Source organism: Schistocerca piceifrons, chromosome 3 (assembly GCF_021461385.2).
Source record: "Schistocerca piceifrons isolate TAMUIC-IGC-003096 chromosome 3, iqSchPice1.1, whole genome shotgun sequence".
Classification (NCBI taxonomy): domain Eukaryota; kingdom Metazoa; phylum Arthropoda; class Insecta; order Orthoptera; family Acrididae; genus Schistocerca; species Schistocerca piceifrons.
In genome coordinates this window covers 572,434,697-572,447,896 of record NC_060140.1, presented here as the reverse complement: position 1 = coordinate 572,447,896, position 13,200 = coordinate 572,434,697, and the positions used below count along the sequence as shown (strand labels likewise).

General features: G+C 39.8%; 1 protein-coding gene across 3 annotated transcripts in view; it reads right to left on the bottom strand.

Moving 5' to 3' along the window:
• Positions 1–13,200, bottom strand: part of LOC124787741 — a 258,172-nt gene that overhangs the window by 16,114 nt on the left and 228,858 nt on the right. For 2 of the 3 annotated variants that reach the window (XM_047254604.1, XM_047254602.1), the window contains 4 exons: positions 9,251–9,392; positions 8,870–8,994; positions 2,149–2,310; positions 1,735–2,041 (listed from right to left, as the gene is read on the bottom strand). In XM_047254604.1, the coding sequence (XP_047110560.1) occupies positions 1,959–2,041; positions 2,149–2,310; positions 8,870–8,994; positions 9,251–9,392 (512 nt within the window). In that variant the 3' untranslated portion in view covers positions 1,735–1,958. Of the gene's footprint in view, positions 1–1,734; positions 2,042–2,148; positions 2,311–8,869; positions 8,995–9,250; positions 9,393–13,200 lie in introns of those variants that run through there. The other variant, XM_047254603.1, reaches the window with a different exon arrangement.

The window sequence follows — 13,200 nt, the reverse complement described above, 5'->3', positions numbered from 1 at the left end:
AAAAGTGTGAAATCATCCACATGAGTACTAAAAGGAATCCACAACATTCCAGCTACACAATAAATTCATCTAAATATTTAGGGATTATAATTATGAATACCTTAAACTGGAATTATCACATAGATAATGTTGAAGGGACAGCAAACCAAAGACTGTGATTTATTGGCAGAACACTTAGAAAATGCAACAGGTCTTCTAAAGAGACTGCCTACACTACGCTTGTCTGTCCTCTTCCGTAGTGTTGGTGTATGATGTGAGATACACTTTGACAGAGGACATTAAAAAAATTCAAAGGAAGGTAGCTCGTTTTGTATTGTCGTGAAATAGTGGACAGAGTGCCACGGATATGGTATGTGAATTGGGGTGGCAATCATCAAAACAAAGGTGTTTTTTGTTGTGGCAGAATCTTCGCATGAAATTTCAATCACCAACTTTCTCCTCCAAATGTGAAAATATTTTTTTGGTGACCATCTACATAAAGAAAAATGATCATCATAATAAAATAAGAAAAATCAGAGCTTGGACAGAAAAATTTAATGTTCATTTTTCCCACAAGCTCTTTCAGAGTGGTACAGTACAGAAACAGCTTGAAGGTGGCTCGACAGGCACGCCAGGCACTTAATTGTGAATTGCAGGATATTTAAGTAGACGTAGATGCAGACGTTACTGAATGGTTACACATTTGCTGCAACAGAAATGCAATTCAAGTTCTTGGAATAGATTCAGAACATACTTGAATACATCTGAACACTTTTTATCACATTTGTTCTACTAGAAGACATGTGCAATAGAAATCATAATATGTATCAATGTTAACAGGTATTTCATACAGCAGCTTGGAAAAGGACTGCAACACTCAAAGAAATCAAAATTCTACCATGTTCCGTAGAATAGCTACACAGTCATTAAAAAAGAGAATTTAAACAAAATATTCATGAATAGTGAGTGAAATGAGTTTGCAACAGTTGTCCAATTAAACTGATGTATTACTATGTATGTCATTTGATTATGATTATGTCAATCAGTTTTACATTTCATTTGCTGCTAGGGACACGACATGTTTTGACACTACAACCACTGGACATGACTTGTTCTGCACAGCTCCAGTATTTCAGTGTATTTTATTTTGTGGATTAAATGGTATCTGCACAGTTCTGCACTTTCTGCACAAACTATAGTCAAGCTGTCATAAGAGAATCCCGATAGCCACGCCAGCTTTACGCGCCCACCTCAACCAATCACATCCCATGATTTTTTAAATGTCACTATTTTTAATGCCTCAGCACTGATGCAGCTATGCAGATGACTGTTGTTTTTGCCCACAGTTGTTAGTACTATGTAGATGAAAGCTCATTAATTATCTCAGTTGCTCATATGCACCTGTGTATGTTCTACACCCTCCTTCACAGCCTTCCATATCATCAGAATATGTCTTATGATGTTGAAAAACAATTGATTAAGTTCAAAACTGAAGAACCAATCAGTTTTAATAATTATATTATGGTCTTGGTTGACAGTTACAATTTCAAGGTAAGTATAGGTCTGGTTTTTCTACAAATTTTTATCCAGAGATTTTCACTAATGTTATTGTATTTTAAAATAAATAATGAAGTGATGTTTTGAAGTTCTTATTTGGTTGGCGCTATAAGAAAACAGATATACAATAGGCATGTGCAACATTTACTAAATATCCACATCTCTTCTGCAATTTATAAGTTAATTGTATACAAGAAATGCATTAAGTAGTGTGATGATTTTGCACTTGGCACATATAGCCAAAGCCAACTGTTTATACATAAACAGTTGATAAGGGAACTGTACATACTTTTATCTTTTACAGCACTTCATTTCTCTTAGTTCTATTTGCTTTCGTCTTCCTTTACACCAGCAGTTAATAAAATATTAATATACAGTAATTTCAGATATACACAGCCAATAAAAACAATCTGTATGATAAGCTAAAATAAACTCAATGATACAAATAAAAGTAGAAAAGTAATACATATTGTATCCTTGTGAGTCACTCCACTGCTCTTTGATCCTGGAAAAGATAGGACAATGGAGTTATAAACAATGACAACAAATGCATATATACTCCATTAGACAAAGAGCAATCTATAGATACTATAATATTTTAACATAACATACTTGTTTTATCTAATGGATCACTTGCTCCACATTGGCGGTATGATAGCTGTGTTTTCCTTTTCGAACTTGGTACATAACCAGGAATGTAAAGACTAGGTGCAGCGAGTCTTCCAGTGCCCAAAAGCCTGCTGAAATCCTGCTCTAATTGATTTGCAATAGGACCTGAAAATTTGTATACAATAATTTATGTATTTTTTTCTTTTTGTTACAGAATAAATACACTAAGAAAGTTTTGTACTACCACTAAATGAGAAATGTAAAGGGCTAATGACTGAAATTATCAAATGTAAGGCCCTTCATTTCATACTTTATTTTCTTGTTGGCTTGAAGCCTGTGATTTCAGTGACCTTATAAATTTTTTCATAACGTATTGTCATCAGATATCCTGAAGCTGAAACTGATGTTTACTCTCCCTAGTAGCAGCCTCCTCTTTCTGTTTTTTATATTGCCTCAGCTGGTTATTCTCTAGCATTCCTGTGGTCTTCAACCAAAAATTTGTGGTGTATCTTATTCCAGTTTTTCTTTGCCACATTCTTATGGAAGCTACAAAAAAATGATATGTGACCTGATGATTAGGGCTTAATGTCCCATTGACAATGAGGCCATTAGAGACAGAACACAAGCTCAGGTTATTTTTTAAGGATGAAGAAGGAAATCAGCTGTGACCTTTCAAAGGAAATATTCCAGTATTTTCAGGGATCAATTTAAGGAAATCTTGGGAAATCTAAATCTGGATGGTCAGTTATGGATTTGAACCATCATTCTCCAGAATGTGAGTCTATTGCACCAACCAGTATGCCACTCCCAATTGATGACTGATGAAAGGAAAGGCTTTCAATCTGATAGTAAGACTGGGAATCACTATACAAGGAGGAGTCCAACAAATGTAAACAGCATAAAATTGGACAAACAAGAATGAGGAAGGAATGGGTCTGTCTTGACCATTTGTAGTAATAGGATACAATATTTACAATACTGCTTCAGAATCATATTTAAATGATTAACATTGCAAGATCACAGGTTAATATTAGTGCAAGATAAGCCACTGCAAATGTGAAATGCTGGTACATTAATAACTTGTGTAACCACGACAATGTTGAATGCAAACCTGCATGGATTATGTCTTGCAGGTGCTGAAAGTCAGTTTGTGGGATGGAGGTCCATGTCTGTTGCACTTGCTTGGCCAAAACAGCGTCAGTTAATGCTGTTTGTGGATGTCATCCAATAACATCCCTTATGTCTCCCATATGGAGACAAATCTGGTGATCAAGCAGGCCAAGGCAGCATTTTGACACTCTGTAGAGCATGTTGGGTTACAGCGGCGGTACGTGGTGGAGTGTTATCCTGTCGGAAAACACTCCCTGCAATGCTGTTCATGAATGGCATCACCATAGGTCACATCACCAGACTGATGTACTAATTTGCATTCAGGATGTGTGGGATAACAAGAGTGCTCCTGCTGTCATACGAAGTTGCATCTTAAATCATAACTCTAGGTGTTAGTCCAGAGAGCTTAGCCCACAGACAGATTGGTTATAGAACCTAAAGTGGTCTCCTTCTAACCATCAAAAGGCCTTCAATGGTACCAAGGCACAACCACCTTTCACTAGAAAACACAACAGACCTCCACCTTGTCCTCCAATGAGTTATCGCTTAACACCACTGGAGCTGCAAATGACAGTGGTTTTGGGTCAATGGAATGCATGCTACAGGGCACTTGGCTTTGAGCTGTCCTTGAAGTAATTGACTTGTAACGGTTCATTGTGCCACTGTGATGCCAGCTGCTGCTCAAATTCCTGCTGCAGAAACAGGCATGATGTGCCAGAGCTATACACTGAACACGATAGTCTTCCCTGTTGGTAATGTCATGTGACCATCCAGAGACCGGTCCTTTTGCGACCATACATTCTCGTGATACCTGTTGCCAGTAATCATATACAGTGGCTACATTCCTGCCAACTCTATCTGCAATATTACAGAAAGAATATCCAGCTTATTGTAGCCATATTATATGACCTCATTCAAGCTCAATGAGATGTTGACAAAGGCATCTTTATTGCCTTAAAGGCACTCTTGAATAACATCCACTCACCACGTCCAATCTCGAAGGGAACTAATGCTCATGACTGTTACAACACATTTTTAAAACAAATCTGATTTTCATCTTCATAGTGGTACTACTGGTTCCACTGTTATGTGACTGGCATGGAATTTGAATAGACATCATCTTTCAGATGTAAAAGCATGCCTACCAACTTTCATTTATGTTGCACAACTCATCCTTGCTGTTGCAATTATTTCTTCCTTCAGTGTGTACTAACTCTGACCTAAGTTTATCTCTCCATAGAAAAGAAAATACTGTTGCTTCAATGGTCTACCTACGACTTTAATGTACTGAGCAGGTGGTCACGTATTTGTATGGCAAAATAATTTGATGGTACTAAAGTCCTGAGAAGGAAAGTCTCACTCAGTCTACACAGTAATATTTTAATTAAATTTAATTTATTTAGTTATGTATTCAGTGGATGATTTATAAGATTAAGAGTAATGTAAGAGAATACTCTTACATTTAAACAGCCTTATGACAAAGACGGCAACACGCAATACAGGTAAAACATTGAGCAGACAATAGCCACATGAAACAAGGGACTGAGTTGTTTCATTTCCATCCTTACATGTCAGGTACACTCTCTGCAGATTCTTTTGAGTGGGGTGACAATATTACCTGGTCATGAGCAGAATCAATGCAGCTGAAAATGTCTGTGTGCCAAAAAGCAAAATTCGATCACTTGCACAAAAAGCTAAAAGATACAGACAGCTGTACAGTAATTAATAATTAATCTCACTAACAAACATCTGGACAAAGAAACAGCAAAGTTTCTTGCCAAAGGGCTAAACTTTAAACCTACTCAAAAAATCCTACCAATAGCAGATTACATCAACTACATGGAGCATATGGTAACTTCTCTCGGAAGCAGCAGATGAGGTCTGCCATGAAGCCTATACAGCACTTTCCAAGGTGCCAATGTTAAGCTCCAACATGTCCAAGAGAGAATGAGTAGCACCGAGAAATCTGTGTGGGTACAAGGAAACTGTAGTTTTACCAGCTGACAAGGGTAATGCTACTGACCTAATGTTACATGTGGACTACAATAAGAAGACTTTAAATTTTTTGAATGACCGTGGTTACAGACAGATAGATGTCAATCCTATGAACAAAATCAAGAGGAAGATGATGACACTTCTCACTGAGGTTCTCAACACATGAGCAACAGTGCCAACTCAAGCATATGGACTTCTTAAGGTACACAAGAAAGAAATTCTTCTTAACACCCATAAGAGTAACAATGGCACACTTACATAGCAGCTGGCAATGTAACTGAAACTCATTCTACAAGATTATGTGGGGAAGTGCATCAGTTTTTATGTAATCTCCTTCATTATGAGAGCTCCACTTTCTGATTTGTTGGAACTAATCACAGAAAAGTTCAACAATAGTTCACAGAATTTTTAGGCACATTCTGACGTCAACTTATTTCCTGTTTTAGAGAAAGTATTATGAACAATCCTATGGTGTGGAAATGCGTAGTCTAATATCGCCTGTCATGGTGAACCTATACATGGAACACTTTGAGCCAAAGTTGAAACCAATGTCTTTCTGGCAACAATTTGTGGTTTGGTCACATGGTGCAGAAAAGCTTCAAGAGTTCCTGGAACATGTAAATTTTATCCATTGCAATATAAAATTCATGATGGAATTTGAAAAATAAGGCTAACTACATTTTCTCAAATTTCACTTTATTCATCCTTGCTAGAAAGGATGATAGGATGACAGCCAATATTTATATAAGCAGCAATAAATAAATCAACATTTGTATTTTCCTATCTGATTTATTCCAGAGACAACTGGTTTGTGCATTCTATTGTGCCACCATCAGGCAATACAAAGCTCCATGTCAAATGTAATGTGTGCTGTCAAAGCACAGATAATTCTAACTGAATTCAAACTCTATACAAGCAAAAGAACACAACAGTATGTTAACACCCAGTCAAGAAAACCAAAAGCACAAAAACAAATGATGTGACTTCTCTGTTCTGTCAGCATTTGCGTAAGTGTACATGTAGATTGCTATGTCATGAGGATTGTGTGCTAAGCCAACAATAGTTCAGGTTGGTGTATGGTATGTTTTAAAATTAAAAGTGACCTCAGTCTCTTTATAATAAGATGTTAGATATCTCATGGTCCATAACAAGGTTTTATTCAGTAATTTATGTGTCAAAGTGGGCTAATAAACTTATTTCACATCTGTTTATTATCCAATGACAAACACTAAAGTTTATATTTCCATGTCAACTGTGGAATATACATTGGTTATGGTATAATGACATAGCATCAAAGGTTTTGTACCATTTGACAATCTTCATCTTATGTACCCTCAACTAAGATAAAAAGTCTTGTTTGTAATATTAAAGATGATCAACATCTCTGAAAGAATAGTACATAACATATTCCACGCAAATGTGGCATGTCTTATGTGGGCCAGACTATTAGAAAAGTTGAGGAGAGATGCAAGGAACATCAGCAACACACCTGACTCAACCAACCAAGCAAATCAGCTGTCACTGAGCACTGATTCAAATATAATCATGAAATGAAATACAATTGCACCAGCATAATGATAAAAACACCAAGTTTCTGGGAAAGCGTAATTAAGGAGGCTACTGAAACAAAGATGTTAGAGAACCTAATAAAAGGGAAAGACATTTCAATTTAAGTAATGCTTAAGATCTGGCACTCAAGTTATTAAAATTATGCTGACCATCACATACACCAGAGTTAGAAAGAGCTGAGAGAATTTGCATTTCACAGAATCTCTTACAAACGAAGGAGCATAAAGACATAGTGAGCATCAGGAATAAAAAACAGCTATAAAAAGTAGTGTGAGGCCAACAATATTTCACAGTTTGGTTGAAGTACAAGCAACAAGCACACACAGCAGCAAAACTCACAGCATCTAAAGAAGTCACCTGTGCCACCTGTCAAAATATTGTGCAGAAACAGAAAACAACAATCCACAGATCAGGTGAGGTAAACATAGAAGATATGAGTGGTAGAAGAAATGAAGGTGTTTTAGAAAATCAGAATGAGAGCACAGTAAAATAAGATAATCACAGGGACATAGACAGTCTCAGGTCAAGTAGGATGTTTGCTATGGCACTTCATGATGCCGTGGAAGGCAGAATATAGAAGACAGTTTGGAATGGGTACAGATGCCAAGAAATTTAACTAAAATCAAAGGTGCATAATTAGTGTAAAGCCGGAGTTGCGAACCACTCACTGAAGTCAACTATGTTGCGCTAAATAGTACGCTACATGGCCACTTTCCACTTTTTTTTTTGTAAATTATTTTTTTTATTTTTTCCTTGATTGACATCTTTCTTAGAAGTGAAATATTTTATTGAAATAAATATATTATATACCTTTTGGCACTGATAACAGCAGTGGCCATCATGGCAAAGGAGCATTGAGGCCTTGGTATGATGCTGGAGGGAGTTGGTATCACATCTGCACATACAAGTCTCCTAATTCCCATAAATTTTGGCAAGGGGGCGGGGGGGGGGGGGGGGGGGGAGGGGTGATGAGCTCTGATGCGACATTCAGTCTCATCCCAGATGTGTTTGATCAGGCTCAGATATGACGAATTGGGGGACCAGCACATCAATTAGAACTCGCCACTGTGTTCCTTGAACCACTCAATCACTATCCTGACCTCATGATCTGGTGCATTATCTTGTTGAAAAATGCCACTGCCATCAGGAAATATCATCATCATGAAGGGGTGTACGTGGTCTGAAACCAGTGCATGATACTCCTTGGCCATCATGGTGCCTAGCACGACCTCCAATGGACCCATGGAAGCCTACGTGACTGCTCCCCATAGCATAATGGAGCTGCCACCAGCTTGTATCTGTCGCACAGTATAAGTGTCAAGGAGCTGTTCCCCTGGAAGACGATGGATTCGTACCCTCACATCAGCATGATGAAGAAGGTGTCAGGATTCATCAGACACTGCAACACTCTGTCACTGTGCCAACACCCAGTGCCAATGGTCACATGCCCATTTCAGTCATAGTTGCCAATGTCATAGTGTTAACATTGGCACATGAATGTATTGTCACCTGTGAAAGTCCATTGTTAGGAGTGTTTGGTGCACTGTGTGTTCAGACACACTTGTACTCTGCCCACCATTACAGTCTGATGTTAGTTCTGTCACAGTTCACCACCTGTCCTGTTTTATCAGTTTGCCCAATCTATGACGTCCGAGATCTGTAATGAGGGGTGACCGCCCAATCCTACGACACCTGGACACGGTTTCAGCTCGGTTTCGCCATGTGTTAAGACACTCACCACAGCACTCCTCAAACACCTGACAAATCATGCACTCACTGACAAGTCATGCTCTCACTGACACTACATGCGTCAAGCACGTGTCTGACTAGCAGTCATTCCTCGCCAGGTGATGCTACTACCACCTGGATGGGTTTATATTGATAGTAGGTGGGTAGTAACAATGTTCTGGCTGATCAGTCTATATCAGTCTCTAACAGTCTGAAATCTACTGACAGTCAGTTGTTTAGCAGATGGTGGATCAGCACTTTAAACAGTAGTAATTTAAATTGTATAATTCACTCAGCAGCCATTTAACATGTATTTAGTTACCTTTAAAGTGAAGTAGAAACTGAATGCATGCACCTGAGTGCAGTATTTTAGTCCTACGACTATCTACATTTAACATCCATTCTGGAACTCCCATTACTTCTCGAACATCCTCAATGAACTGTGCCCTGAAATAAATACATATATATCAGGAACAAAAAGAATGTAACTTATTTTGAAAGACTTGAAGTCATACTTTGAAAGAATGTAAATGAATGTAGCCAAAATGGAAACACAGCAAATAAATAAATATATTTCATGATAAAAAGTTAAATGAAAACTAGAATATCATTCTAAAACTGTAATTTTTAGTGAGTGGAAAAGATTATACATCGAGAAGTTCTCTCTCTTTTTAGCAAAATATGTTTGCTTTTCGATACCTACAAAACAAATTTTGGTGGTTTTTGTATGTTGGCATATTTTATGATGTCCTTATCTGGTTCTATATTTGCACATGCAAATCTTTCTGAGCCACGATCCTTGTTCATAATTACAATTGATCTTCCTATGGCTGATACATCACCTTCTGCAAAATACAACAGATATATTGATAACCTATTCTACTTCTATAAACACATTTAATTTCCGTATAAATTACATTACAATATTAAAAATTCTGGGGTCTAGCATAAAGCTGCATTATTAGAAAAATGCATAAGATATAAAGACTTGCTTTTGGCTGCAGTATCTTAATCACTTAAACACTCTGGATATCTGAAATATTGTAGACACCATCAATATCAAGAATTGGACATAGTTGTACCATGTGAAAACTGGAAATCTAGGTAGTGTAGCATTACTACAAGTTAAAAAAGGTTTGGTTTTCATTTATACACTCCTGGAAATTGAAATAAGAACACCGTGAATTCATTGTCCCAGGAAGGGGAAACTTTATTGACACATTCCTGGGGTCAGATACATCACATGATCACACTGACAGAACCACAGGCACATAGACACAGGCAACAGAGCATGCACAATGTCGCCACTAGTACAGTGTATATCCACCTTTCGCAGCAATGCAGGCTGCTATTCTCCCATGGAGACGATCGTAGAGATGCTGGATGTAGTCCTGTGGAACGGCTTGCCATGCCATTTCCACCTGGCGCCTCAGTTGGACCAGCGTTCGTGCTGGACGTGCAGACCGCGTGAGACGACGCTTCATCCAGTCCCAAACATGCTCAATGGGGGACAGATCCGGAGATCTTGCTGGCCAGGGTAGTTGACTTACACCTTCTAGAGCACGTTGGGTGGCACGGGATACATGCGGACGTGCATTGTCCTGTTGGAACAGCAAGTTCCCTTGCCGGTCTAGGAATGGTAGAACGATGGGTTCGATGACGGTTTGGATGTACCGTGCACTATTCAGTGTCCCCTCGACGATCACCAGTGGTGTACGGCCAATGTAGGAGATCGCTCCCCACACCATGATGCCGGGTGTTGGCCCTGTGTGCCTCGGTCGTATGCAGTCCTGATTGTGGCGCTCACCTGCACGGCGCCAAACACGCATACGACCATCATTGGCACCAAGGGAGAAGCGACTCTCATCGCTGAAGACGACACGTCTCCATTCGTCCCTCCATTCCCGCCTGTCGCGACACCACTGGAGGCGGGCTGCACGATGTTGGGGCGTGAGCAGAAGACGGCCTAACGGTGTGCGGGACCGTAGCCCAGCTTCATGGAGACGGTTGCGAATGGTCCTCGCCGATACCCCAGGAGCAACAGTGTCCCTAATTTGCTGGGAAATGGCGGTGCGGTCCCCTACGGCACTGCGTAGGATCCTACGGTCTTAGCGTGCATCCGTGCGTCGCTGCGGTCCGGTCCCAGGTCGACGGGCACGTGCACCTTCCGCCGACCACTGGCGACAACATCGATGTACTGTGGAGACCTCACGCCCCACGTGTTGAGCAATTCGGCGGTACGTCCACCCGGCCTCCCGCATGCCCACTATACACCCTCGCTCAAAGCCCGTCAACTGCACATATGGTTCACGTCCACGCTGTCGCGGCATGCTACCAGTGTTAAAGACTGCGATGGAGCTCCGTATGCCACGGCAAACTGGCTGACACTGACGGCGGCGGTGCACAAATGCTGCGCAGCTAGCGCCATTCGACGGCCAACACCGCGGTTCCTGGTGTGTCCGCTGTGCCGTGCGTGTGATCATTGCTTGTACAGCCCTCTCACAGTGTCCGGAGCAAGTATGGTGGGTCTGACACACTGGTGTCAATATGTTCTTTTTTCCATTTCCAGGAGTGTATAATATACAGGGCTCTGAAGCTTTCTTAATGATGTGGACAAGAAGATCCCTTTTTAACACATTACATGGTTAGAGAACTCTATGAATCTTGCTACACAAAATGGAAACTGCAAAAGATAGAATATATGTTTAAATATTATATTACCAATATTATTCTTGGTGTTGGGAAAAAATGTACTAACAATGTAAAAAATGGGCTTGCTTGTGTCGCCTAAGTGCAGTTCCACCTAGCACCCTTGTACTGAAAGGTTGCACTGACAAAAAATGCAAAGACACTTTGCACTTATCAAAAAGGCAAAAAAATTTCATCACACAGAGAACGTAAAAAACATATCATAAAAAATAGTTTATGAGCCAAGTGCAATTACATGAAAGTAAATGTCAAATTCATCAATTACAATCTTTCCTGGAAGTTCTACAGCTGTTTGCATGCGGAAACAGCCAATCTTGCATTTGCAGTAGATTCCCAAAATTAAATTATTATGTCCTGAAAAAATAATATTGAACATTAAAATTCAAACTGTTGCCTCTGAAGAAAGAAAATATGAGAAGACAGTAGTGTGTGTGTGTGTGTGTGTGTGTGTGTGTGTGTGTGTGTGTGTGTGTGTTGAACCACAGCCAATCTAAGGATACAATACCTTCTCTCAATAAAGAATGATAATTTGGATTCCTTGTCTTAGGTCCAGCAACTGTAGGTACTTCAATAGTGCCTCAGACATAATGAGCCCATGCTGCTGAGGTTAACATTGGCAGTGATAAGTGGAGAACACTTAAAAAGCTCCTCCCCAATAGTGGAAGCACAAGCCCTGTTAATCAAACAGGTGCAATTTCCGTACCACAAGTCTGACACACATCCCTACTATCTGTCACCTTTGAACTCCAGACCATGCCAGCCATCACTGGTGAGTCCCACAAGGGTGTGATGCCACCATCTGTACACTCTATGCCACTGGTCCTAGTTCTGCTTCGGACACCACTGTTGCTCATCATCATCAGCCACTTGGTATCCACAAAATTATAAATGCACCCTCTTGTCTTTTATAAGCTTTACAATCTTCAATTATATACCTCAACATAGCTCCTGCATGCTTTTAATGACACCTATCCACCATCTAACAGAAAACTTTTGTGGTACATTTGCTGTTCCTTATCCTAGTTACATGTCCTACCCACGTCCATTTCATTTTCATTATGGCCTGTATTGCATATTCCACTGCAGTCAAAACTGGTAACAAACACTGACTGTAAGCTTTCCTTTCCAAACAGAGCAGCCACTTACTTGTGGAAACACTATATTGTTTACCAGAAGCACTGCAGGTCAAGTTAGCATGTTTGCTACTCTGTTTATTTCTTTTGCTGTCCATGCAGTTTTATCTACAACCGCTCTAAAGACAATTCAACTAGTTCTGTGTTTCCACTGGTGATCCTTACTATTTTCTTTTAGCATACCAGCTAAACCACTAAACTACAACTGCAAACCACTTTTGGAGCTACTTGGAACATGTTAGACAACATGAAAATGATATATTGTTATTCACCATGTAATGGAGGTGTTGAGTCACAGACAGGCATGACTAAAAGACTGCCACACATGTGAGCTTTTGGCCAAAAGGCCTTCTTCTAAAGCAGACTACACAAACATATTCACTCAAGCACAACTCTGTCTGTCTGTCTGTCTGTCTGTCTGTCTCTCTCTCTCTCTCTCTCTCTCTCTCTCTGTCTCTCTCTCTCTCTCACACACACACACACACACACACACACACACACACACACACACACACACAACCTCTGCCTCTGGCCACTGATGCCAGACAGCTGTGCAGCCCTCCATTGCACAATGCATAATTATAAACTTTCTTGTTCGTGAAGAACTTCAAGTGATGGAAATTTTTTAGAGATTGACTGTGCAGTTCAGTGATCAAATATTGTAAAGGATGCATGTGTTTGTCTGGCAAAAAGAGTTCAAGAAAAGATGAGGTTGTGTGTAAAATCAGCAACACAACTGACATCCCCACACTTGCAATGCAGATTAAAACATTTGTGCAGTTCGAGGCATTCTTGAAGGCTATTGGTGGGT